Source organism: Clupea harengus, unplaced genomic scaffold (assembly GCF_900700415.2).
Source record: "Clupea harengus unplaced genomic scaffold, Ch_v2.0.2, whole genome shotgun sequence".
NCBI classification, from domain to species: domain Eukaryota; kingdom Metazoa; phylum Chordata; class Actinopteri; order Clupeiformes; family Clupeidae; genus Clupea; species Clupea harengus.
This window is the reverse complement of record NW_024880344.1, coordinates 1-24999: the sequence shown is the minus strand read 5'-3', so window position 1 is coordinate 24999 and position 24999 is coordinate 1. Positions and strand designations below refer to the sequence as shown.

The following is a 24999-nucleotide window of genomic DNA, read 5'->3' as shown; positions in this document are numbered from 1 at the left end:
TGCTGGTATATTTGTAGCTTCACAAAAGTCAAAGTCACTGTGTCAGATATTACAATGAAAAATAAAGGTATTCACAAACGTACTTAGTTAATAAAGGTATTCACAAACATTCTTAGTTAAAAAAAAAACTTATTATTTTCTTATTAGGACAGAACTGACCTATTGCTAAAACATGCACAGCAGAAAGTGGACTTGATCTTTGTGACAGGATGTTTGTGGGATTGCCTGGCAACCCACATCTAATGGTCTGTCAGTATCCCTCCTATTCGACTGCTCACTCAAATCATAAACATGTAATATGAGACAGGGGGAGACAGTGGTACAGGAGGTAGAGAAGACGTTTAGTAATCACAAGGTTGCTAGTTCGATTCCCTGTCGAAGCGTCCTTGAGCAAGACATTGAACCCCTAATTGCTCCTGATGTGCAGTGTGCTATCAGTGTAAATGTAAAATGTGTGTACATTGTAAGTCGCACATATGTAAGTCGCTTTGGATAAAGGCGTCTGCTAAATGACTAAATGTAAATGTAAAATGTAAATGTAAATGAATCATAAATAAACATGTAAATGTGATAAATGCCTTAATTCCAGGGGCACATTCTGAAGCTGTTCCTCAGGCTCATTGACAGACAGGAGTGGAGTGATGCGGGTGCCGTGTCCCAAAGGATTCTACGCAACTACCTGCTCCTGTTCGCCTGCATCCGCCGCCACCCACCAGCTGTTGCAAAGGCACAGCAGCTCTTCCAGCAGTGGGCTGAGTCCAACGGCACCATGAGGTTAGAGCTCTTTCCCCCACAACCCATGTTGAATTTTCGAATAAGCCCTAAATCAGTCATTTCATTTTGTTTTTGTCATGTTTGTGATGGCATGTGGGCCCCAGCCCAGCCTCCAGTAGCCGTGTGCAACTGCTGATTGTAAAGTCAAGTGAGCACATTTTTGTCCCCACCAGGTTGCCTAGCGATGTGAGTTTAGTGGTGTACACAGAGGGAGCTCGCAGTGAGGCTGGCTGGGACTTCCTCCTGGAGAAGTACCTTCTGTCCATCTCCCCCTCAGAGAAAAGCACCATCAAAGCTGCCCTCTCCTACAGCCCACTGACTCACAAGCTCCAGTGGTGGGTTTACACCACAAAATGGCTTCCTTTGTGCATGTGTATTTACCTAGTCTGTAAACAGCAACAGCACTGCAAAAACGTGAATAAATATTCCCTGTATTTTTATTTCACTCATGACAGTATGTACAGCAATACGTATGTATTAGTGGTTGTATTGAACTCACAAACTCAGTGTTGAATGCACTCTGCTCTACACGATTTGATCAATTATGAATTGTTTGCATATGCCTTCATGAAACATAATTAGCTAATTGAATTTGAAGTTCCCAGTGTTTTATTGTGAGGCTCTTCTTTATGATGAGTTCAGGCTGCTGGAGAAGAGTTTGGAGGGAGAAGTCCTGAAGACCCAAGACCTGCCCTCCCTGCTCATAACCGTCAGCAAAAACCCCAAAGGATACAAACTCGCCTGGGGCTTCCTGAGGGCTCACTGGTACAAGCTGGTCAGCAAGTGAGTAGATTCCTATTGTTACGCAACGAAAAAGCAGATATCCAACAGCTACAGCTCCTAAGCTACGTTATCTAGGGAAATTAACTGGGACCTCTTTCTTTTATGAGTTCATAACTCATAACCAACAGAAACAAAAGCCTAATGACTAACCTACCCACAGGCCCCACGTCCTTGGAAGTAAGAACTACTGTGTGTGGGTGCATATATGTGTGTATCAGCTCGGCTGAGTGGTCACATACCTGTGGAAACCTAATGAGTGGTCACACACCTGTGGAAACCCAGTCAGTGGTCACATACCTGTGGAAACCCAGTCAGTGGTCACACACCTGTGGAAACCCAGTCAGTGGTCACACACCTGTGGCTCACACTGCCCGGTGGCTCCCTCTCTCCTGACTCGAACCACGTCCAGCTCAAGCGTCGGTTCTTTCACAGTTCAGTTTTGTCATGGTTGTCATGGTAATCCCAAAAACATCACAGGTTTCAAAACTCACAAAGTAAACAAACGGAGGGAGAACAGGCCTGGGCTCACACTGAGCCTGCCAAACTAATTGTGAGCTCTGATTGTTGGACAGGTGCGTTTTTACCAATTAACCGCAGGTAGTGACATCACTGAGGCCCTGCCAGTCAGTCAGTGCTTTCCCTACCATGTGACTTGACCTGTCATAGCATAATTTATCGTTTAAATGTATAGTTGTGGAAACTTTAATAATAAGCAGGGGGCGGGGTGCTGAGGTTGTGATTAAATTCAGGTATAAATTCAGTTTCAGTTGGAATGCCATAGAATTACAAGTGCATTTCTTATTTTATGGGGGACTCTACAAAGCTTAATGAAAAACTAGGGAGACATGTCCTTGCTCATTTTCTACCCAATCAGCTTAAAAGCCGCCAATCATTTTGATGTGTCCTCTTATGGTCATTTTCTCTCCCGCATTCAGATTTGATTTGGGATCTTCAGCCATTTCACGCTTGGCGGTTGGAGTGACGGATCAGTACTCTACACAAGAGATGCTAGAGGAGGTATGTGTCCTTGGTGTTGCCATGACAATGCCTTTCAGCCTGTTAAAGTTGAACTGCTCGACGGTGTGTGCAGTAATGTGTGTCATCTGGTTCAAAGAGGTTTTGCTCTAAAAATGACGCAAGAGAGGCTTTTGCCTGTATAGTGTTGGTAGCATTCAGAGACGAGCTTTGGTGGGTTGCTTTTCTTTCCCTGCACTGTAAAAAATGTAATGTCTTATACATTGTCACCATATTTATTACGGTGAAGTTCTGGCAACCACAGCTGCCAGTATTTTACCGTAAATTACACAGATTTTTTTTTTACACCCAGGAGAAACATTCTGAGTAAGACAGGAAAGTGTCCAAAGGTGAAACACTAATAATGTGGGTTTGAGATATAGATCTACGTAGCTGCTCTGGATACAGTTTCCTCTTAACACTGAATGTTCTTAGTCTTTAAGACTATGGGTTTAATGTTATGATGTTGTTATAGCAAAAGACAAATAAATTGATGTGTCTAGAGTTAAACTGACACTCTTTTATGCATTCATTCTTTCATTCATTTATAGATCTTAGGCAAAAGAGAAATCATAATTCGAAAAAAATTGCCGGAAATTTAGATTACAACGTCAAGTGTTCCGTGTTCTTACCCCTGCACAGGTGCGACAGTTCTTTGGGTCTCTGCCCACTGAGGCAGGTGGTGAGCTGCGCTCCATCCAACGGGCCCTGGAGACCATCGAGGAGAACGTTCGCTGGATGGATCGGAACCTTCCACTGCTAAAAGCATGGCTGGACCGCAGGCATGGCGTTTAAGCATGTCGGTTTGGGCTTTTGCAATATGCGGAAGCCAGATGACCATGGATGGAAAAGGTCGATCTTTATGCCAATGTGCCTCAAAGGGGTGGGACAGCATAGGAATCAATCAATCAGATCATGTCATTAAACGGTTAATTATCCACAAATACAGCCACTCATCCACAGCTATGTTTGGGTGATCCAACACAATTATCTGATGCACTGAACACAACTGAATGTGATATTTCTACTGGTACTGCAGGGCTGCCATGTAAATACCTTGAAGAATAACAACTCTCTGCCTTTAACACTGGAATGTGAGTGGGGAAGGACGGGGCATGTTGTCACACGTTTTTATCCCAGTGACTGCAAATGATACATCATAATGACAAAACTGTTGAACCAAATGAAAGGCTTGGGGACATATTTCATATTCATTGCATTGTCAATATTTTAGTGCAAAATTATTATACATTAATTTGAGAGTGTGGGTAAGGTGTTACATTAGATTAAGCAAATGTGAACACATAATCATGAAAGTAGATTTTAACTTTAATTTCAAAACTGTGCTTAACACCTTAAGTGGACATAAAATGAACCAGTCATTTCTGAACAATTACTCTAAATCGTGCCCATCTGTTTCTGGGGAAATTTTGCTAAGCTCAGTTTCGTGTGACCTTGACTAATGGTAAAAAGGATGTTGACTCACACAATGTAACTATTGTAGTTTTGAGATTGTGCCCTTAATTTAGGAGAAATTATCTGTGTGACCACTTACCCATGTGACAATGGACCCTGCTCTCCCCTGATGTGATGTTTGATACTTTGTTTGATAATTGTTTTAAATTAAAGTTTGAATGTAAATATTATGTACATCTGGTAGTGTTTTATCAGTAAAAATCTGTTGATCACAAAGATGAGTCACACTAGGGTTTTTATTAAAATTGGCTTAAAAAAATAACATAGAAAAATGTACAAATGAATGTTCTTCACTCAGACATGAACTAGACAGAACTTGCATACTGTACAACGTAGTAAAAGTATTTAAAACATTTGAGCACTTTTCAGGGACCTAAATTCACAGTTTTATAAATATACAAAGGAAGAAAGAAGAGACAGTCCTACTGTTCAGTATAAATTATTGCTGCTGCAGTGATGGCTGCAAAATAAAGAGGATATCATAAGTACATAAATGACTGATTTGTTAGCCATGATAGAATTCCCTTTTTGTGTTATTCTTCTAGTAATGACTCTATTCCCTTTAACAGTTCCATGTATAATCACAATCTGAATTATTAGTTCCCAGAAAACCATTTCAAAAAGCATAGTCGTACCACAGGCTCCAGTAATAGCTTACAAAGAATAGTGAATAATCACAAATAAAAAGAAGCTTATTAAGAAACAAGAGGTCAGAATTGATTAAAAAAAACAGTATCTTACAAACAAGTAGGACAAAGTACATTTGGATCTCTGAGATACAGAGCTCTTGTATGGCAAATCAGTGTTGTCACTTAAGTTAAAGTGGAGGACTATCTTCAAACCTGAGCACTATTAACCTTTTCCATGTGGATAAGCTCATACACGAGTATAATGTAGTCCATCCCTTCACCTTGCACATCTGCACATTTGGAGAGACCGTACGGTGTGCCCAAGCTGGCAAACATGGTTCACCCTTAGAGAACCTCTCACTTCTCTACACAGAGGAAGGGGGACCAATTCAAGAGGACACATGCCCCAGTACATTTATGTTCTTCTGTCAAAGTCACTGACCATCTTCTTGACATGACTCAGTTTGGCCTTCAGGTACTTGCATCGCTTTTTCTTCACCTGGTAGTCCGAACTCTGATGGAAATTTAGGAGTGATATGTTATTGAATATCAGACAGTGTTTTACTTTTGACATACTGTTATCTCAGTACTATAGAATTAGATTCGGCTCTGTGTTTCAATAATACACATTTCTCCGCATAGCACCCATTTGTTAAACAAAAAAAAAAAAATTCTAGAAAGTAAATTTTCTTTTTATAGTATATAAATATTTCTGATGGTAACATACCTTCTTTTTGTTCTTCAGTTCTTTGTACTCGTCCATAGCATCCTGTCAAATGAGTGATAAACCACAGGTTGACAGAGCATGAGAGTCTGAGGTTCTAAATGCTGGTATTTTCAGCTAGACATAGCAATTACGTTTCTCACGTTAGACCATTTCTATTTGACTACTGTAAGTTTAACATAGAAAACAACAACATACAACAAAACAAAAACATCCTTCACACAACTCACAAGGAACTGGGGGCTTCCCTCCTGGAGGTCATCAAGTTCGCGGTCCACCTCTGCCATCTTCTTGTTAATGGCGTCCATCTCAGCTTGCAGTTCTTTGTATTCCTGGTGGTCATCATCAAACGCACGCTTGTACTCATCCCTCTCGTGTTCATACTCTATGGGAGGGAACTCACTGGAAAGGTCAGAGAAAAGATGTGTTCAAAAAATATATAAGACTGTCGGCTCACTGGATCACTGTATTGGCTCCATACGTATGTGAAATGGCTAAAGTTCCCAACCTTTAAACTTTCTTCCAGCATCGAATGTATAATTAATCATTTTTATCAATTTTTTTATGACTTAAGTTAAAAATGGGAGATATCCAGTAGTTGTCTTATGATTTGGCGAGTGGAACCAGCCATGATGTGGGTGACATAAATGCCTAATGAATACCATACATAGCAGTGTAATTAACGACTGACAGAAACTGTGATGCACTCAGCTGATTCAAGTTTGACTGGACTTTGCCTTTGTTTGTTTATGAAAGCGCCGTACAAAACCCCATGGGACTTTACTCTCAGCCTACCTGGAGAAGTCTTCGTCGTCTAGCTCGTCACCAGAGGACATGTAGCCATCAGTGTCATAACCGTCTGTGCGCCGACCACGGCGTTTCTTCGGCCTCCCTGAGGAGCTGGGTCTCTCCGAACTGCTGCTGTAGGTGGCAGCACTGCGCAGTGGGACCTCGTCAGCAACTCTACTGGGGAAACAGATGAGGTTTGGCATTAAATATTGGTGCTGTCGCAACCAATACATGTAACAGTTAAGTTGTACGTGCTCAGAAAAAAAAAGGTACAAAAACATTAACTGGATCATCGCCTTGTCTTCATAAGAATCTTTAAAGTGGTACATAGATCCCTGTGGCCCTAAATTACATGATTACATTGTGTTCATCTGAAAGGTCTGATTTGAAACAAACCCTGCTAGACGATGTGGATCATAAAGATCGTATCTAAAAGGTTCATGATAAGACCTTTAAAGATTCAGCAGTTTGGTCAAAGAACCTTTTTAAAACTTAACTTAATAAAACTTTCATTCCATTCACACACACACACACGCCTTAAAGAATGCAACAATGAAACTATTTTTACCATGATGAGGTCTGAGGTTTTAGGTTGTGTGAAAAAAAACTCCCACTGCACTGATGGTAAAATCGGATGAGTCACCATGACTCTCAGCCTGTGAGTACTTTTTTCTCACATACCAAAACCAGATTGAATAGACAGCTATACAACAACTTCCTACAAATCCCTGTACCTGATGCCAATTATGCCCTCTAATAATATGCAGGCCAATCACTGTATCGCTGTAGGGAATGCCTTATATTAAGAACTCTAGCGTAAAATATATATATACCATCTCCAAGAACATACTGACCAATATTCTTAGGTTTTTAGTATTTAAGTTAATTTAGGATGCACCCTGATGACACATGGGTCATGTGGGTTCTTGGATTAAAACAATCACATGATCTTGATACTGTAGGCCAGCCAAGCCAATTCCTCAACAAACTGCAATCCGGTATGTGGTTTAAATGACTAAGAGATGCTCATATTCAGAATAATAAATAATGGCTATAGACATGAGACTCACGCTGGGCTGTAACTGTATGGGGGCTTGTAGTCGGAGTTGTCCTCATCTAGGTGACTCCTGGACCCCCCAAATTTCTCGGGGTAAGCAGCCAGCACAGCCAGCTCAGGAGGAGAAGACACATCATTTACCTGTAAACAAAAAGCAATAGCCAGATTCAATATAAATAAATGGATCATTAGAAAAAAAAACTAATACAATGATTCATGACTGATGTTAAAAGTGGAAGGAAGAATAAATTAAAATGTACTATGAAATTGCATGGAACTGAACACGTTATTGAGCTAGACAAAGTTCATACTTTTACATAGCACACCAGGTAGAGATTACAGGGATTCTTCAACTATACATTGCTGCTCTTGCATGTTCTGACTTGCAGCGACCCTAGACCAACATACATCACAGGAATGACATTTAAACTGCTTTAAAAAGCTTTATTTCAAGATGATACTTGCAGCTAATACCTAGGAAAAATTCTGCAGGAAGCAAAAGAGGGAATGAGAATATAACACTGCTAACATTGTTTTGTGCATCAGTGTGCTCCAAAATACTGGTTGGACCAGTTTCCTATCTTCCTTGATTCTCTGATCTAGGTCTCTCAAGTTACTATCTGTAGCAAAAACAAACTGCGAACATTAACTTAGTATACAACATCTTTCCTGGTTTTGAGGATGGACTAACCATGATAAAGTTCATGGAAGTTTGATTTTGTTCACTTGGAAAAAACAACAAACAATGTACGTTGCGTCTCAGACGGGAATCTCATGAATCTCCACGCATGCACGCACGCACGCACGCACACACACAATCATCATCATCATCATCAACTGGCTGACTCATTATTTGCTATTCACAATGTTATGTGCCATTCCAACCAAATGTGGGACTGAAACTTCCACCAACAAACCACACCCAGAAACTACAGACCATTCCCCTCCTCCACTCCTGTGCTGGGGACACACAAACCTGTCTTTCCACTTCCTCCCCCGCTGGTAGGTGTCTCTTGTGACAACAACATACATCAGCTACCAGGCACTTACATTGAGTGACGAAGAAGGAAAAGCCTCACCTAAAGTATATTTGTATTCACTACTGAACCTACATAATAAAACCCTTTGTATCCTACTCAGAGGTTAAATGGCTTTAAATCGCCTAAAATAGTAACAAAATATCAAAAATGTCACAGGAAACCTGTACAAGTCAGTGAAGATATTTGACCTTTTACACCAACCACACTGGGAAACTGAACTGTTCGTAGCAAACTTACCCATGAGCTACAAAGCGTGTCCCTTATTATCATTCATCTATGGAGATCAGAATTACCAAGCTTTCAGTGGGACAATCTAAACTGTTCTCTATGGGGGTAAAAATGTTCTGCACAAAGGACAAAGGCAGGAAGGCAGGACCACCCTCACTCACCCATGCCTCCACATCTCCTACAGCTTCGGGATCCTCGACGACCTTCACGCGCCGCCACAAAATGTTGTCTTTCCCATAAGCGTTGATCTTCTGCCGGGTCTTCACCGCGAACACCAGGATAATGATCAGAGCAGCAGTCACAATGAATCCTAGCACGATGGCTATGGCCTGTCAAAAAATGTCAGACACCAAAACTTAGGAAATGACCACAAGACATCAGTCAATGAGAGGCATGCTTCACAAAGTCTTGGATTGTGGTCAAAAGTTCTAATGTCTGGAAACTGTTATATTTTACAATTCTGGTGACAATGTGAAATCAGTGGGTTCTGAAACAATACAGACACACACAGACACACAGACACACAGATATATATAACCCTCATGTCTGCATGGTCACCTGAATCCTTATAATTGTGGGTGGAAAACATTTCTATACATACACAGAAATTCTGCAAATTCCTAGTTTTTCTTTGCTTACACAAAACAAAACAGTATTTCTTGTTGATATTGACAACACCACTGCTGAGAAGTCTATTGCTAAGGACAATGTTGTTTTTAAAGAATGCCGTGTCAGAGGAAGATGGTAGGTTGGCTTACCTCCTGGGGTTCCACCACACAGTAGTGGTACAGGTACTGGTTGACAAACTGACCAGGCCGCTGGGTTTGTTGATATGGAGCACACAGAGCCATGATCTGGTTATACTGATAAGAACCAGAGGACTGGGCCATGGGATTGACAGCTACAAGATACACTATCGTTGCGATAAGCATGAGGAAGGCCAGTATGGCACTGACGATGATGACGGACAAGTAAAACTTCCTGCCCTGGGCCATACGCTGATGGGAGATGACTATGATGAAGATGGCCAGGAGAGCCAGGAAGGAGATGATCGCCATAGCCAACATGAATCCCTTCCCTTTCCTGGGGTCATTGTATTGGCTCACACCTCCGTAGGAAAATCCTCCACCACCGCCGTATCCTCCACCACCACCAAAACCGGTGTTTGTACCGTAGCCCCCACCGCCATATCCCCCACCGCCATATCCTCCTCCTCCCACGCCAAACCCTCCGAGGGCTCCACTGTTGTCATGAGCCAAGGTGGAGGCCACACAGGCAAAGATGCCCACACACAGGATGATGCTGATGCTGGACATGATCTTGATAATCCCTGGGGGTGAGTTCCAGCGGTAGAAATGCTGGACCTCATCGTCGGCATAGTAGGAGAAAGCTGGTTGCGGTTCCATGTTGCTTAAGAAAGTAATTGAGGAAAGTAAAAATTACCCACATAACCATATGTGAAGGGATTTTATTTAAACACATACAATTGTTATATATCTTAGGCTGATATTTTATGTGTTCTTCATGTAGACTGATATTTTGTTACATATTTAGATGAACAGAATGAAAGTGAAAATAAATCATAAACATATGGTCGTGTGATTAACTGAAGAATAAAAGTTTCTATTGAAATACAAACATATTCAGTTTAAGTTTTAAATGATTGAGAAACAAGTAAATACATAAAGGAGCACTTACTATCCATTTTCAGATGCATAAGGAGGAGGGTTTCCATTGCTTTTGGAGGACATGTCTCAGTCCGCAGTGTATGAGCGTTAACACTTCCTAAATGTGAATAAGAAACGGTCAGGTTTTACTATTTAAAATAGTCTATTCTCTGGAAAGGAAGACATCTCTAGTGACCACAAACACGACGGCAATTCCCTGATAAGAGTACCTGTCGTATCACAGTTAACACTAATTATACAATTGTAGAAAAACAAAACAGTGCGCTGTTTTTTTTATCTTAGTTAGAGCCTAGTACGTCGCTTTGACTTTCAACATGACATCACTACAATGCTACAAATAATAATATAGCTTCCTCTGATTTACGCCAACATCCATTCTAAATTGCGTACCATATATCAGGTCACTTTGACACAGGGCTAGTCTGTTCACAAAGCATAGATCACACGAATGTCTACAGTTGTGAGAAACACTTACCTGGCCAAACACTGCACAACTTGCACCTGTCGCTCCTGAAATTAGAATGTTCGAAAGCAGACACACCTTGCTCAGGTAACACCAGCATTATGGCAGTTCCCACCTTTGCTCCGCCCATCGACGAAACCAGCCTCAGATTTCACTCCATGACGCTAGGGGCGAGGGGAAGCCTCCGACATTAAATAGAAACAGTCCTCCGAGAATTTAACCAATAAACATTCGTTTTCGTAATGTGTATCAAAACAAATAATCGAATAAACTACAACCACTGTCATATGCATACATGTGTATGAAGTTGTTCTCTTGTTTAATTTCACATTTCTACCGGTGTCACCAAGATATTATTTGGAAGTTTGCCATACCTATTGTGTTTAACCTTTAATCCCGAGTGGGAAAAAAAGTCTGATAAATTATATAAAAAAATACCCATACAAAATATAGTTTATTGAAATGGTAGGTACGACAAACAAAACAAATTCTCATTCACATGTATTGTTAACTGTAATTAACAGGTTAGGAAAGCACATTCTGTCAATCACATATTATATTACAGACATTTGATGGTTAGTGTATGAGGGACAGTGCATATGGGAAATTAACAGTTTTTCCCTAGAAATTACTGAAATGGCAGTTGTATCAGTAATATTTAAATAAATCTCTCAGTGGGGTGTTATGAGGTAAACTAACATCGTTTTCTGAGTGGTCTCCCTTCTGTACAGACAGAATTGTATAAAATGATGAAATAAACAGACTTTGGTCTGATAATATCTTACAAATGAGCGTGGTCAATCAAACTAAGATACCAGAGAAATGCTCTCTGGGTCCCTTTGAGAGTTTGCCCTTGAAATAATTGCTACAGTTGAAATTGCCACTCCTCTGAATGGGCCCAACGTCGCTGTTCAGTGTACTATAGCATGTCCACTCCAGGGAATACAAGAATGAACCGGGCAGAGTGACAGTCCCAAATGAGACTACTCTCCCCACTCATCCGAAGCCGTCGTTCCACTCCATGACCTTGTCATAGTCCTGGATCTTCAGCTTGATGTGGGATAGTTTGTTCTTCAGGTACTCACACCTCTCTTTCTTCTCCAGGAATGTTGGATCCTTTGTAGAGGAAAGGTAATACATATTCAATTAAAATAAATGATCAAGAACAGAGGTTTCTGTACTCATACCATTCAAAAACTGATTCATTTAAACTGCCTAAATTAATCAATCATGAAATTAAACCACCTAATCTATCCGTTCATTTAATTTAACTTTGATGATATTTCAAACAATATATGATATAATAAACATAATATTTCTAAATGTGGCTTTTATCATTGCTTTGGTCATAATTCCAGAGAACTTAGTTCTCATGTAAGTCTGGAGGACTCATGAATAAAGTGTAGAATGAACAGCTCTAATTAAAAGGCAAAATTTAGTTTGATGACCAGTAATCCCTCACTGTACTCTGTCACATGCAGGACAGTTTGAGATCCCTGTGGATATTGGCGCCATTTCCTCTTGTTGAAACTTTTTGAGGAAATGGGGCGCCTCCGCGGGTCAGAGAGCACTTTGGACATTCCCACCCACTTCTTCTTCCTGCTCGCCAGATCCCCCCCCCCCCCCGCCCCCCTCCTTTCCTCCACCATTCATTCAAATTCAGTCCTTTGTTCGTGAGGCCCACAGCCAAATCGAAAGCAGACACTTCTACATATTAATCAACTTCAGTCAGCTAATTTTCTGCTTCAGTGCCTCTTGTGTGGAGAAGCTAAGAGGAACAGAGGTGGGAGGAGAAGCTCACTCGCCTTATCAGGGTTGAACGGGTTTAGATAGCATACCATAAAGAGTGGACATACCATTTTTTTCTTCTGGTACTCATGAAGAATCTTATTTATACGCTCATGTTCCTGGATAAAAAAAAACACCAGACATACATTTACACATTAAGAATACTTAAATATTTGAATGTATAAACATTTTGAAATACTTACATATTTCAATGTATAATTGTGGTTTCAGTGCCAGATTTTTGGACCAAAAAAACAACAAACAACCTTTGCACACCCCAGCCATGCACAGGGTTAGGACAACAGATCCTTTGGGTGTTCAGTGAAACATCCCATAAACTTGAATAGTTTAACGAGGCCATATTATAATCTCAGCATCAACCATGAAGTGTGTGAGTGAGGTTCATATATAATGAACGTTTCAGAAGAATTGGAACAGAATGGGGAAGAATGACAGAAGGACAACACTGTGAGAAAAGAGAAGAGGAAGAACAGACGAGAGATGACAACAAAGACACTTAACATAACAATAAACACCGGCAGTAAATGACAGAATGACAAAGAGAGAGAGAGAGAGAGAGAGAGAGAGAGAGAGAGAGAGAGAGAGAGAGAGAGAGTGTGAAAGAGAGAGAGAGAGAGAGAGAGAGAGAGAGAAAGAGAGAGAGGAGTACCATTTGACTGTTGACATGCTGAGGGAGATTGCGCATCATGGCGTCCATTTCATCAAACTTCTTGAGCGTGACCTGGACATCAGCATGAAGCTCCTTATACTCTGCATACTGGTCGTTGAACACAGCTCTGTACTGGTCTCGCTCCTCATCGGAGCGGATACTGGGGTACTTACTGCGGATAGACACAGGACAGATACCACCGTTCCAGTTCAATCCTTTTCAAATCACATTTCAGACTTCAGTTGGAACAAAACAAAATTGGCAGGATACTATGAAACAAACATTTCTGAGACAAATATGTTGCAAACTACAACAGTAAACACTCACGCAATGTAATCAGGCATGATGACAGGTTTGGGGATGTGGCCGGACGGGATGTGACCCTTCAGAACCTTGGGCTTGAAGGCAGCAGCAGCATGGACAGGCATCTCAGAGGAGACGGGCAGGTGTTCAGCGCCCCTTGTGCCAGCCACAACCTGGTGGTGAATAACAATACATTATAACTGGCAAAAACTCACCAGCGAAGATGCTTTTAGAAACCATAAGAATTAAGGTTAATATGCATTTCATGATCCTAAATGTATCTAAATATTAAAAAAGAGAATCACCGGATATCTTCCATCAGTTGTCTCCCTTGGCATCATCTGAACAGGGGACAATACCAATATTATGATCATTGGGTATAAAAAGGGCTAAATGTACTGATAAGGGGAACCATAGCCAGAACCGAAACTGATCAACTGACAAATATTTACGCATCAAATGTGTTTCAATATTATCACTTAGAATTCCAAACATGGTGCAAAATGTAAGACTGCATGACCTACATCGATGTGCAGGTTGCTAAGGAGGGAAACCAATCTAGCAACCAACTATGGCAACCATCGTCAGTGGTTAAATAATGTATACTCTGTGGACTATCACAGCGAGTGGCAGGGGTATTCTCCTCTGAGCCAAGAGCAAGACCTATACTCCCAGGAGCTGCTGTACAACAGTTCACCAGATATTTCTTATTATTCCTGTTTCTTATATTCCACATAATTTAACTTGGAACAGCCAATTGATATTGACAGTCTGTTTTATACAGGAATATTGTGTCTCTCCTGAAAAAGACATTCAGACATACACTTTTAACCTAAAGCAAGTAACCCTATAAAGATTAAAATACAATGCAAGGGACAATGGGTTCAGAGTTCAGAGTTTATCCCTCCACAGTTCTACAGCCTCCCTCACCAACTGCACTGATTAGTAAATCAAGGCTGTCAACTCAGAATACTGAGGACTAGGACCATATGGAAACATCCAGAATGTAAACGCCGTGCTCTAGTGTGCATCCTCACCTCCTGTCCGTACTTCTCCACGTGCAGCCTCGCTGCCTCATGTCTCCACAGTTTCAGGCACACTATGGCGCCAATCAGGTACACCAATGTGGTGACAAAAAGGAAAATAATGCCAGCTGTCTGCCCGGCCTCAACACGGCAAAATGCTGCGTTGATGGGATTATTGAACGTGGGATACGAGCACAGGCCACCCCTCCTGGTGTCATTCACATACACGATCGCAGCCGCCAGGTAGAGGAGAGCCAGGGCTAAGTTCATCACAAACTCTGTCAAGGGCCACCAGTTGGAGTCTAGCAGGATGGTGCGGTAGTACATGGTCATCCCCAGAACAAGCAAGATCACCGTCACCAACCAAGCCAACCCTGCCACAACCAGAATGAAGGGAGTCTTGGGCCCGGTGTAGGAGGCGCCACCGTAACCCCCCGCACCCCCATAGCCACCATACCCAGACCCAAACATCCCTGGCTGAGAGTATCCGAACATGTTGAACCATTCGTTATCCTTGTGGACGTATGCGCATATACATGCAAAGACCGCTGCTCCCAGCAGCAGCTCCACACAGCCAAGGATGCGCAGCAGTCCCCCCCACGACTTCATGTAAGAGTAGCGTAGGTGGTACTCCTCCACACGTTCGCTGTAGCTCAAGACCGTGTGTGCCGTCCTAACCGTCCGTCCGTCCAGAGACTCCGGCGGCTCGGCTAGCAGCATGGCCTCCCGCTCCTTGCGGGAGTTGTAGCTGCCGCCCGAGCCGCCATACTGGTCCCTGTAGGAGCCGGGGAGGGAGGGCGACTGCGGAGGGGAGCAGCGTACGCCGTCAGTGGTCGTGTTCGTGGTGTTGTTGTTGTTCCGGTTTGACGGCAAGGACCAGAGCTTGTTACTGCTGCTGCGGTTGCTGCCCCGGAAGAAGTTCTTCCAGGAGTCGGGGATAAAGCGGTGGACGGGCTTGATGTCCAGAGCCGACGAGCCGTCGCCCGGGTCGGACTCAACACCCGAATCGGGCCCCACGGGGGGCTGGTCTGGCAGGGGGGGAGGGGGAAGGGGGTTAGCGCTCAGGGCGAGTGCGGAAGAGCGCTGCCGTCGCAGGTTTTCAGGTGGGGAGCCAGAGGACGCCTGGTCATAATGAGGGGCATTTCTGCCACGCTCAACGCCCCCCCAGGAGCCTCCTCCAGAGGACATGGGGAATGAGATTGGCCCTGAGGGAAGAGATACCAAAAGCATATTACATATTACTGTCCTGGCGTCTGGTTGACGGTTAGTTACTGGCAGGTCTGACTAGGCAGCAAACACCAGTGATTTCTTGTGTATCCACAGCACTGATTTTGAGCAGACACATTTATATTACACAGGCATGCTCCTTAAGATAATTTATCTGAATAGCCAAACATTTTAGTGAATTAATTATTGATTGAGCGAACGATCCTGGATGACAACGGCATACTGAGAGACAACGAAGTAAAGAATGAAAAGGAAATAAACCCTGGAAAGCAAAAGCCCAGAACCAGTAGCCATACATCAAAGGCCGAAGGCCGAAGCAACAATTGCCTGAAAATGTTTAGTGAATTACAGTATAGGATTTGAACAGTAAAGATTAGAGATTGCTTTGGTAGGGTGAAAATAGAATTTTCCAAACAACAAGTGATAGAAGCCCATATATACCAGCAGGAGTCTTTGCAAAACATTCACAGCAAGCAGAATCAGGCAAAGGTTTCATAACAAGACAGAACATGCAGATCTTAGTCTAAGCCTACTGCGGTTATCACCAACACCCGAATTACACCACAAAGCGTGGTGATACCTCATCAGAATTTCAAACATAAAATTTAAAGTTGTGTCCTGCCAATTTTAATTGCAATGGTAGTGCATCAGTGTCTCATTCATTCTGTGAAAAAATTAGAACAGTTGTTAATGAATAAAACGTATTTGCTTGAATACCTTTCACACGCAGGCACTCAGCAGGACTTACATTGGCTTGCGGGTCAGGGAGCAAACCTAGTACCTGGTCTTCCTCATTGAAAACTTTAGGCTACAGTCATCTGAAAGAAAACAGAAGTACCTCTACTTCAGAGCCATTGCTAATTAACGGACATAGATGGTCTATTACAACACAACTAACATTTGACCTAATAATGTAAATACCCAAGTCATCAGGCCACACAAAGCCTATGCCAAGAACTAACGCGATGAAGTGATTAAAGAATGAAAAACAAAGAATGCCAAGAACGGCAGGATGATAATCCATAAAAAGGGATTTTGTCTCCATCTGTAACTTGCGGCTTTATCTAAGAAACACCATCACAATTCTAACATCCTATATTCATTCTAAAGAGCATATGCTACACTATTGCAAGGTAATTCATTAACAACGAAGAGTGAAAATTGAACTTTGCAGACTGAAAGCGAAATATGCACTTGACGAGTGAAACGTGAATTTGAAATCTGACACCACCGCACGGAGACGAAAGACAATGTTCTCTGTTTTTAAAATGGTCCTTGTAATACAATGTTCCAATCTGAAGTGGAATACCTACTTATTTGTTTCACTATAAATTACGACCACACTACGACAAATACCGAATGAACTCACCTTAAAAGTAGTTTGCGCTGTCTTCCATTTTTTGCCAGAACCGCAGGTTAAGAAAATCGTACCACGTGATTTGCCCATCCCAGAGGGTGACGTCAAATCAATGGAGCACTTTTAGACTTTGAACCTACCTGAAGGGGGTGTACATAGCCGTACAAAGTGTTTCTGTTATCGCTAATCACGAAATCATCACTGACTCACTTTCCATATCAATCGTGTCATTTCACTGATACAATTGATAATACTGACCTTCTTTCCATATCTTGAAACTCACTGGCTACTGATTATGAAATAAAAAATCATTTAAATTGTATTTCAGTGTAAAATACAAATCAGGCGGCTGACAAAAATGGTTAGGCCTACCATTCCAGTGGGTTTTAAATTTGATATCTCTTGTATCTTTCCTGTTTATCCACCGGGTCTTGATGGTCTACCATGCATTTAAACTAGAATTGTCCAAATACAGACATACCAAGAGACAAAAAGTATGGTAGCATTTACAGCCTTCAGTGCTTCTCATTAGCGGGGTATACCAGGAAGAACTGAAAGATGAGCAAATGTAGCAACAAATACATTACAGAAGAAATATGTGCACTCTGTGTCGGCCTGGGGTGAATATGATCTAAAGCATACAGCAAACACACGTCTCAAGTGGCTTCATGACAAACATCTAAGGTTTTTGAGTGGCCAGTGACCTGCTGGAAAGAATGTGAGAAACTGCCGAAATTAGTTTGTTCAAAACATTTTAATACTGGCAAATAAGTAAATATAAAATGTACAATTCAGACACCAGGTGAGAGCCAGCCTGCATGCATGCAGGATACTTCCTCTCTACATCTTTAACTTCTCCAATAATCGCAGACACTGATGTCACTTCTTCTCCTTTTTTTTGTCTATACTTCTCATACACTAGTGTATCTGTAATAAACAGGATAAACAGGCTACATTTAATATCGTAAAGCACCCAGAAAAATCACATGATATGTCCCCCTAAGCAACTAAGGATAGAGGAGAAATAGCCTGTATCTGATAAAGGTTTAGTTTAGTTGATTACACGCAAAAACACCTTCACATAAAAAGGCAGTAGGAGTTGAGAGGATGCTGATAGACATTACACAGGGGCGGGGCAGGTATGGCCGTTCTTTACACAATAATACACTTGCATTGCAATTACAGAATAAATAGCTCTCTCTGCTGGATGATTATAAACCTCAACCAGGCATGACGTATGGTGAGGTCTATTCCCAGACTAGTTTTGATTTAGATTTTTACATCTTAGCTTATATATCCGTTTCATATGGCCTACCAACAAGTACAGCCATTTATTGGGGTCATGATTTGGATACTATTCAGTCCCTCCAGAATTTTTAAATCTTGCTTTTTCACAAATTAGCCTAACATTTGTATCCAAGTTATTAATAATAAAAACACTCTAAATCACCGCAATTTTAACCGCAAATTCAATCACTTTTGGCTGCAACAATTACAACAAACCCTCTCAAGATCCTGGAGGGACTTACTTACTGTTACTGTATTACTCAACTGCTTTACTGCATCAGTCCACTGCTTTACTGCTCGATTGCTGTTTTCCCTCATTCTAGAGTAGCGTGATTTGCGCAGCCACAAAGGTGGGACAACAATAAGGTGGAAGGGCCTACACTTACAATTCTTAAGATGAAAAACGAGTTATTGAGACAACGAGACAACACTTCACTCTTCTGTTAAGCGTTTTTGTCATGTTTTTTGGCTGTCGCAAAAAGACAGCGCTATATCTTTAAGGACTCTATCGCTCGAAATACACACCGGTAGGCGCATATTTCATCTAGCTAGCTGGCTAAGATGGTCGTCAGAGGAAAGCAGTAGGTGTTTATGTGACTTTGAAGTTGTGTGGGAATAAACGATATCATTGACATCCTCTGAAATATCTCTGCGAGGATCTGAAGATCCAGACGACAGTGCAACGGATGACATCAGAGCTATGAAGCTTTCTTGGGTAGCGAAACAAATTTGTTGTGTTTGTTATGTTTAGACAGTTTGCTAACATTAGCTCACGTTAGCATGTCAAGTTGGCCAAGACAAGGGTTGGCTAACTGGCTAGCCAGTCAAGCTAATTATACTGAAGATTCATTTTTCCTTGCTAAAGACCTAATGATGTCCTCCGGCCCGGCTAGCTAGCATAGCTAATTATTGAGATAGCTAGCATTTTAGCTATTAAAGTTAGATCCCAAACATTGAGCCTGATGTAATATATGTGTCATATATGTTAACTAGCCTTGTAAGTTGCTGAAGTTGACACAATACATTATTTAAATTACAAAATGTATTATTACCCTCTACAATGGAAATACATTGACGTTACTTTCATGGAAAACCTGTGCTAGCAGCTTGTTAGCAAACAGACATTCTAGGTCAATACCCAGCTAAGCTAGTTTGCTAATAAGTTTACCTAAACATTTGGCCACTAACAGTCTAGCTGCTTAGCTAGCGAAGTGCTATTCCATTTCAATGTTGTCATGAACCGTTACTAGTTAGCAAGGTAGTGTTAATAAATAAACACGTCGTAGCGTTATACTACTTATCCATGAGTCATATTGTCAAAGCGCAAAACGGTTCCAAATCATTTCAAGATGTGTCGCTAAGTTATGTGAATCAGTAAGCAGGCTAGCTGTGGTAGCTAGCTAAGATAAGTGACATTCGACTAGCTCGATCTTTAACAGTATAAGTTAAGTAATGTGAGATTTATTGCGTGTGCACATTATCACAAGGAAACCAAATCAGCTGTAATGGAGACGTGACAACGTTAGCTACATTGATTGAATATTTGCCAGATGACCAGGAGAGTGAAGGCGACATCACGTTTTCGATGAATCTCAGCCAAATTAATTTAGTCACATTTTAACGAGTCACTTCAGCTAACGTCAGCCCCCAGTATTACATGTGCATCACCAATATTCAACAAAAGTAGGTGAAACTATTAGACACCATGCTGTCAGCAATACTATTACGTCGAGCATTTTTGTATGCTTTTAGGAAATACTCCCCCTTAGCTAAATGATAACCAATTTCTCCCTTTTGCATTGCAAGTTTACTGCCTGACATTTTTTGCCCAAATTTTACCAAGATGGAAATCTGGCTGATTTTAGGCCACTCCTAACCGATAGTAGTTGGCAACTTTTCCTCTAACGTTGCCCTCGAGTCACATTGCCTGCTGTGAACCTGCCCTGGAGCGCTTAGCCCTGATTAGCCTAAGTGTGTGGAGGACACAGGCCATTAGTTGTTGTACCGCAGATGATCGATTGTTTTTGTAGACATGACGCATTATGAAAAGACACCGTCATTATTGTGGCTAGATATAAAGAGGCGCTGCTAAGTGTATTGCAATCCATATTGATTATGTCCCGCTTTATGAGAGTATTAGGCTATCATAACTTCTGAATGTCTATGATAATACTGAATAAATAATCCCTTCATTTTCATTCCACAGGGATGTAAGGGGTGAGTGGATTGTCACATACCCCCAGGATGGATAGCTTTTTCAAGGCTGCTGTGTGTGACCTAGACAAGCTGCTGGATGATTTTGAATTAAACACAGGTGAGGAGAATGCTGTTCAACTACTTAGTCTCTGTCCCTGTGTCTTTATGTATCCACTCTATAATGTCATCGATCCGCATATGTTTTGTGCTAACAGCACAGCTGCACTGTATTAAAGAGAACTATGTACACTTAACAGAAGTGACATGACTATACACTATTTAGAGTTCAACATCAGTTTCATAAAATTGACTTTACTTCAAAAAAAGGATTGTAATGTTTCTATCCAGAATTTTAGGACTAATCTTCCTGACATGGTTCATTTTTGTGTATACAACATGCACAGTAACTAGTCTATTTCTTGTTCAGTCTAGAGATTTATGTCTTTCAGAAAGTGTAAGTAGGTGAAAGATGATGAAATGGGACATATTTGAGAAAAGTAGACTTTTGGCCTTAGTCTCACGTAATGTTTTTCTCTCTTCAGAAGAACTTGACTGCAAGCCAACTACACCCTCTGAGCGCCCACCTCCACCTCCCTACCCAGGTGCCTCTCAGTGTTTTGTGCCTGCGCCACCCAGAGTGTCCAACTCTCTGCCAGATGTCAATGCCCTCCACTACTGCCCAGCTACCACCCTCTCAAGCGCAAGCAAAAACCAAAGAGACCCAGAGTCAAGAGAGAGACCCCTGACGGGGGTAGATCTACTCTCCTCAGTTGATGGCCGGGCAAACAAGAGCCTAGCGCCTCCATGTCCAGACAGGGCCTTGAAGCCTGTGTGCGATCTGGTCAATGACACCAGTTCAGCTGCAGTGAACAGCCACGATGCCTTCAGAGAGCTGGAGGAGGCAGAGAAGCAGCTGGAAGAGGAGCTTCTGGTGGACTTCAGTAGTCCAGTTTTGGCCTTACCCATCGGAGGAGCTCATGGGCTGGGAATGAACTCGCTTTCTGACAGGGCTCAGCAGGGATCTGACCCAGCAAGCTCACTCAGTCTGCTAGATGTGATCCTCCCCGCAGCTGTGGAGAGGTTAGGTGACCTCCACGAGAGCCTCCTGACCTCTAATAACACAGAACCATTACTTCTTGATGGTGTGGAGGTGCTACACAGCCATACTTTACTGGATGGTACACATTGCTTGAAAGAACAAATTGAGCCCCCCGTTGAGGAAAATATGGTTGCCCAACCTGTAAATCACAGTAGGGAAGATGTAGAAGAGGTTAGCTCTGTCTGCGATGAAGTAAATGCTGCTGTAGAGGACAAGGCTGCTTTAGCTGACACACAGCAGTTGGGCGATAGTTCCCCAGAGAAGCTAGAGAACTGCTCTGTGAGTCCCTCTGCTGATGTCGAGACTTCCATGTCCTGCCTCCCCATGGCCGTGTCCATGTGTGGTTCTCTGGTGAGCTCCAGAGAGGCCTCAGAGGTAGAGGCCTATGAAGCTGAAGAGAAAGCTGAGGCCTCTTCCTCTGAAGCTGAACCCGAGCAGCCGCTCATTCAGCCACCAACCCAGGAGATTCAGGCAAGTGCCGCAAGGTCAGAAGAGCGCGTGAGTCCGGAGGACCCTGTCAGTTTGGAGGTGGCTCCTGAGGAAGTGTCTGAAGGGATGTCTCCTACCTCGGTTTCCAATGTGGCTTCACCTGTTCACATCATTTCACCTGCCACAGGTGAGGTACCTGGTGGAAGACTGTCTCCGTATGAGGAGATGGGCTGCGGAAGCCTACCCGAGAGCAGCCAGTCACCACGCTCCGATGATGGATTCAGCTATCAGTCTGAGTTTGGCTTTGCCAACGATTACCTTCCTGAGAGTGAACAAGCTGCCATGGTGACCGATGAGGAACTGGATGCCTTTCTGAAGGCCCAGGTGGACTCGACCCATTCGGAGATCCCCTCGGATAATGCAGTTGATGATGGCTTCTCAGAGTTAAATGGCGACATGGGGGTGGACACGTCACTGGAAGGGGAGCTTCGGAGCTGTCCTGGGGACAGTTTTGCCTCTCCGGAGAGCGACCAGTCTTTTGCCTGTGTGGAAGAGAGCGAGAGCTCCCACCCATCCACCCCATCTCAAGACAGCAACCCTTGTACCCCAGGTATGTCACCAGCTGTATGTGTCCCCAACACCACTTGCAACTCCACCCAGCAGCTGTACTTTGGGGGTGCCCGGCCGAAAACCCTCTCCGGCCAGGGCCCAAGATCGCCACCGGCGATGCAGAGCCAAGGTGAACCCCATGAAGCGTCCGCTCCAGGGGAACCCAAAGAAAACAGTGTCCACTCCCCACCCGGTGGAGAGACCCCTAGTCCACAGTGCGAGGTCCCTGGTTCTCACTATCCCAATCAGGAACGTTTCGAGTCCAGCTTGGAGTACGACGAACTCTCAGAACCTCCCCCTTACCCTGGGAGGACGACTGGAGAAGGGGCAGCATCTCCTGACCAGGCAGGGCATTCAGAGGAAGGGGGGCTGGGGTCCAGTCAGCCCTCCTGGGTGCCTGATTCTGAGGCACCCACGTGCATGAACTGTGCACAGAAGTTCACCTTCACGAAACGACGGCATCACTGTCGAGCTTGTGGAAAAGTAAGTCCTGACTCCCACCTCCCAATAATGAAATCAAGTAATTAGGTTCAGTACTCATAATCTGTGAAGTACTCTTTGCCTAAAGGGGTCATGTGAGCTGGGCCTGCTCCTCTCCATTGTGCTTAATCACGTCAGAAAAAGTCAGAACTTCTGCTTTAGTGATATTTTTGTACCTACTACATATTGTCATGAGATTATCTTCCTTATTGTCTGTAAAAACGGGAGTGGCAGGGTTATAGCAGCGAAACCTTATTCAAGGATGTGTTTATGCATGGATTAGGTTTCAGGTATGCATCTTGTTTGTCTGTGTGACTGTGTGTGACTGTGTGTCTGTGTTTTACATTTTGTGTGTGTAATGCAGTGGGAATTGGGAAGGCACAGTGCCGGCCTGGCATAAGCCCTTCCCCCGTGAGCAGGGAGGAGTGTGTTGATCCCCATCTCTGCTGGGGGAAAAAAACACAGGCCAGGGTCCCCACATGTCACACACACGTTACATAACGCCACTCCTGTGTCCAGCTCCTCGGCCCGCTAAATTTAGAGATGAACACGTCCAGGAAAAAGAGCCTGACTCAGCGGCTTCTAATTTTAGCCACCATGGTCCTCACTGGGCTTCAAAGCTGTTATTAGCCACCGTGGTCCTCACTAGGCTTCAAAGCTGTTATTTAAAGCTGTAAAAACCCATTTTTTTGTGGCTGGCTCATCCTCTGAGTGGCAATGCACGATGCACATTCTAAATTTAATTTACACAGTTAGAGCTATACCTGAAATTATATTATATATTATTATAATTATAAACATTATGAACACATACACGCACTACACACACACATGCACACGCACATTTGTTACTGTGTTTTCTACCTATTTCAGTTTTGTGTGTGTGTGTGTGTGATTTATGTAATTTATGTGAGTTTTGTGATTTATGTGAATTGCTGCTGCAACCCTGCAGTTTCCTTTTGGGGATCAATAGGGGATTGATATCAATATAAAAAGTACTATATATCTACCTATCTTACAACAGGCTCTTTAAAAGAAAAGTGTCTGGATTTCAGACTGGAAGGCTTGGGTTGTCTCTCGGTTAATGCTATGTTGGGAATAACTTGGTGTGATTTAATAAAGTTAATTTGTATGCAGAAGGGCTGCTAATGCTTGCACTGTGCTGTCCTGTTTGGCAGGTGTACTGCGCCGTCTGTTGCAGCAGGAAATGCCGACTCAAGTATTTGGACAAGGAGGCGAGAGTGTGTGTGGTCTGCTATGACTCCATACAGAGAGGTAAGTGTCTATTTATATTTGTTTGTTTGTTTGCTGGTGTGTGCATGTGGTCTGTTGTGACATGACGCAGAGATGTCTGTCTGTGTGTGTGTGTGTGTGTGTGTGTGTGTGTGTGTGAGAGAAGACTGCACTGGGGTGATGCCGCCCTGTAGAATCTGGATCTGTTCAGACGTAAATAGCAGCCCTCAGGATTTGTCAGTCTTAATTCAATAGCATCTTTTGACTCCACTCACTGCAGACCCTCCCTTCAATCCTGTGCCTCTGAAACACTGTGTTGGTCGGCTGGGTTTGTTTATGGCTTGGTCCGAGCCACTCTGTTTGTTTCCCATTTATATAGCCAGGACTGTTTTTGGAGCGTTAACACTGAACAGACAGCTAGAAGACCTTGAGGAACAATTTCCTAAATTTGACACAAAGTGTATGGAATACATATGGAATCACGGACTGTACCTTTAATGTCACAGAATCGTTTTATTGATCGCTGAAGTCATGAGCGTGTCCACTGAATCACCCCTGAGGGAAATGAGAGCAAGGGGGGAAGATCAGACTTGAGATTACACAATCTCTTCCCAAGGTTAGAAGCCAAGAG

The 24999-nt window shown here is 42.8% G+C and overlaps 4 protein-coding genes across 8 annotated transcripts; 2 read left to right on the top strand and 2 right to left on the bottom strand.

Moving 5' to 3' along the window:
• Window positions 1-553: 553 nt before the first annotated feature.
• LOC122131944 (endoplasmic reticulum aminopeptidase 1-like) lies at window positions 554-4217 on the top strand. The gene is made up of 5 exons (XM_042706666.1): window positions 554-774; window positions 948-1109; window positions 1417-1557; window positions 2493-2574; window positions 3214-4217. Exons 1-5 carry the CDS (start codon window positions 770-772, stop codon window positions 3364-3366), a joined length of 543 nt encoding a protein of 180 aa, XP_042562600.1. The 5' UTR covers window positions 554-769; the 3' UTR covers window positions 3367-4217.
• A 47-nt stretch (window positions 4218-4264) lies between these two features.
• On the bottom strand, window positions 4265-10808 carry oclna (occludin a). 3 transcript variants are annotated; one of them, XM_042706663.1, is made up of 9 exons: window positions 10678-10808; window positions 10213-10299; window positions 9273-9924; window positions 8676-8843; window positions 7260-7387; window positions 6196-6366; window positions 5631-5802; window positions 5404-5445; window positions 4265-5190 (listed from the first exon to the last, which is right to left on the bottom strand). In XM_042706663.1, the coding sequence occupies exons 2-9, from the start codon at window positions 10263-10265 to the stop codon at window positions 5092-5094; spliced, it is 1485 nt and encodes a 494-aa protein (XP_042562597.1). In that variant the 5' UTR covers window positions 10266-10299; window positions 10678-10808; the 3' UTR covers window positions 4265-5091. The 3 variants fall into 3 exon arrangements, with proteins under 3 accessions (XP_042562597.1, XP_042562599.1, XP_042562598.1); XM_042706665.1 differs by having other exon boundaries at window positions 6196-6363; window positions 10678-10807; XM_042706664.1 differs by lacking the exon at window positions 10678-10808 and adding an exon at window positions 10593-10614.
• Window positions 10809-11102: 294 nt separating this feature from the next.
• Window positions 11103-17186, bottom strand: marveld2a (MARVEL domain containing 2a). 2 transcript variants are annotated; one of them, XM_042706661.1, is made up of 8 exons: window positions 17048-17186; window positions 16396-16496; window positions 14464-15656; window positions 13732-13767; window positions 13451-13599; window positions 13124-13295; window positions 12522-12572; window positions 11103-11781 (listed from the first exon to the last, which is right to left on the bottom strand). In XM_042706661.1, the coding sequence occupies exons 3-8, from the start codon at window positions 15637-15639 to the stop codon at window positions 11662-11664; spliced, it is 1704 nt and encodes a 567-aa protein (XP_042562595.1). In that variant the 5' UTR covers window positions 15640-15656; window positions 16396-16496; window positions 17048-17186; the 3' UTR covers window positions 11103-11661. The 2 variants fall into 2 exon arrangements, with proteins under 2 accessions (XP_042562595.1, XP_042562596.1); XM_042706662.1 differs by having other exon boundaries at window positions 16427-16496.
• Window positions 17187-18443: 1257 nt separating this feature from the next.
• LOC122131941 (zinc finger FYVE domain-containing protein 16-like) lies at window positions 18444-24993 on the top strand. 2 transcript variants are annotated; one of them, XM_042706660.1, is made up of 4 exons: window positions 18444-19037; window positions 20529-20636; window positions 21064-23138; window positions 24314-24993. In XM_042706660.1, exons 2-4 carry the CDS (start codon window positions 20567-20569, stop codon window positions 24473-24475), a joined length of 2307 nt encoding a protein of 768 aa, XP_042562594.1. In that variant the 5' UTR covers window positions 18444-19037; window positions 20529-20566; the 3' UTR covers window positions 24476-24993. The 2 variants fall into 2 exon arrangements, with proteins under 2 accessions (XP_042562594.1, XP_042562593.1); XM_042706659.1 differs by having other exon boundaries at window positions 18447-19037; window positions 21061-23138.
• The last annotated feature ends 6 nt before the right edge of the window (window positions 24994-24999 follow it).

Bases quoted from the DNA above. Each gene is read 5' to 3' on its own strand.
- LOC122131944 (XM_042706666.1), top strand. The intron at 1,110-1,416 runs GTGGGTTTACAC...TGATGAGTTCAG, and splicing joins CTGACTCACAAGCTCCAGTG to GCTGCTGGAGAAGAGTTTGG. The intron at 1,558-2,492 runs GTGAGTAGATTC...TCCCGCATTCAG, and splicing joins TGGTACAAGCTGGTCAGCAA to ATTTGATTTGGGATCTTCAG.
- oclna (XM_042706663.1), bottom strand. From the start codon at position 10,265: ATGTCCTCCAAAAGCAATGGAAACCCTCCTCCTTATGCATCTGAAAAT. The intron at 7,388-8,675 runs GTGAGTGAGGGT...TTTTGTTTACAG, and splicing joins TAGGAGATGTGGAGGCATGG to GTAAATGATGTGTCTTCTCC. The intron at 5,446-5,630 runs GTGAGTTGTGTG...CTCATTTGACAG, and splicing joins AGGGAAGCCCCCAGTTCCTT to GATGCTATGGACGAGTACAA.
- marveld2a (XM_042706661.1), bottom strand. From the start codon at position 15,639: ATGTCCTCTGGAGGAGGCTCCTGGGGGGGCGTTGAGCGTGGCAGAAAT. The intron at 13,768-14,463 runs GTGAGGATGCAC...TCCCCTGTTCAG, and splicing joins TGGAGAAGTACGGACAGGAG to ATGATGCCAAGGGAGACAAC. The intron at 11,782-12,521 runs GTATGTCCACTC...TCCTCTACAAAG, and splicing joins AGTACCAGAAGAAAAAAATG to GATCCAACATTCCTGGAGAA.
- LOC122131941 (XM_042706659.1), top strand. From the start codon at position 20,567: ATGGATAGCTTTTTCAAGGCTGCTGTGTGTGACCTAGACAAGCTGCTG. The intron at 20,637-21,060 runs GTGAGGAGAATG...TTCTCTCTTCAG, and splicing joins TGATTTTGAATTAAACACAG to AAGAACTTGACTGCAAGCCA. The intron at 23,139-24,313 runs GTAAGTCCTGAC...CCTGTTTGGCAG, and splicing joins ACTGTCGAGCTTGTGGAAAA to GTGTACTGCGCCGTCTGTTG.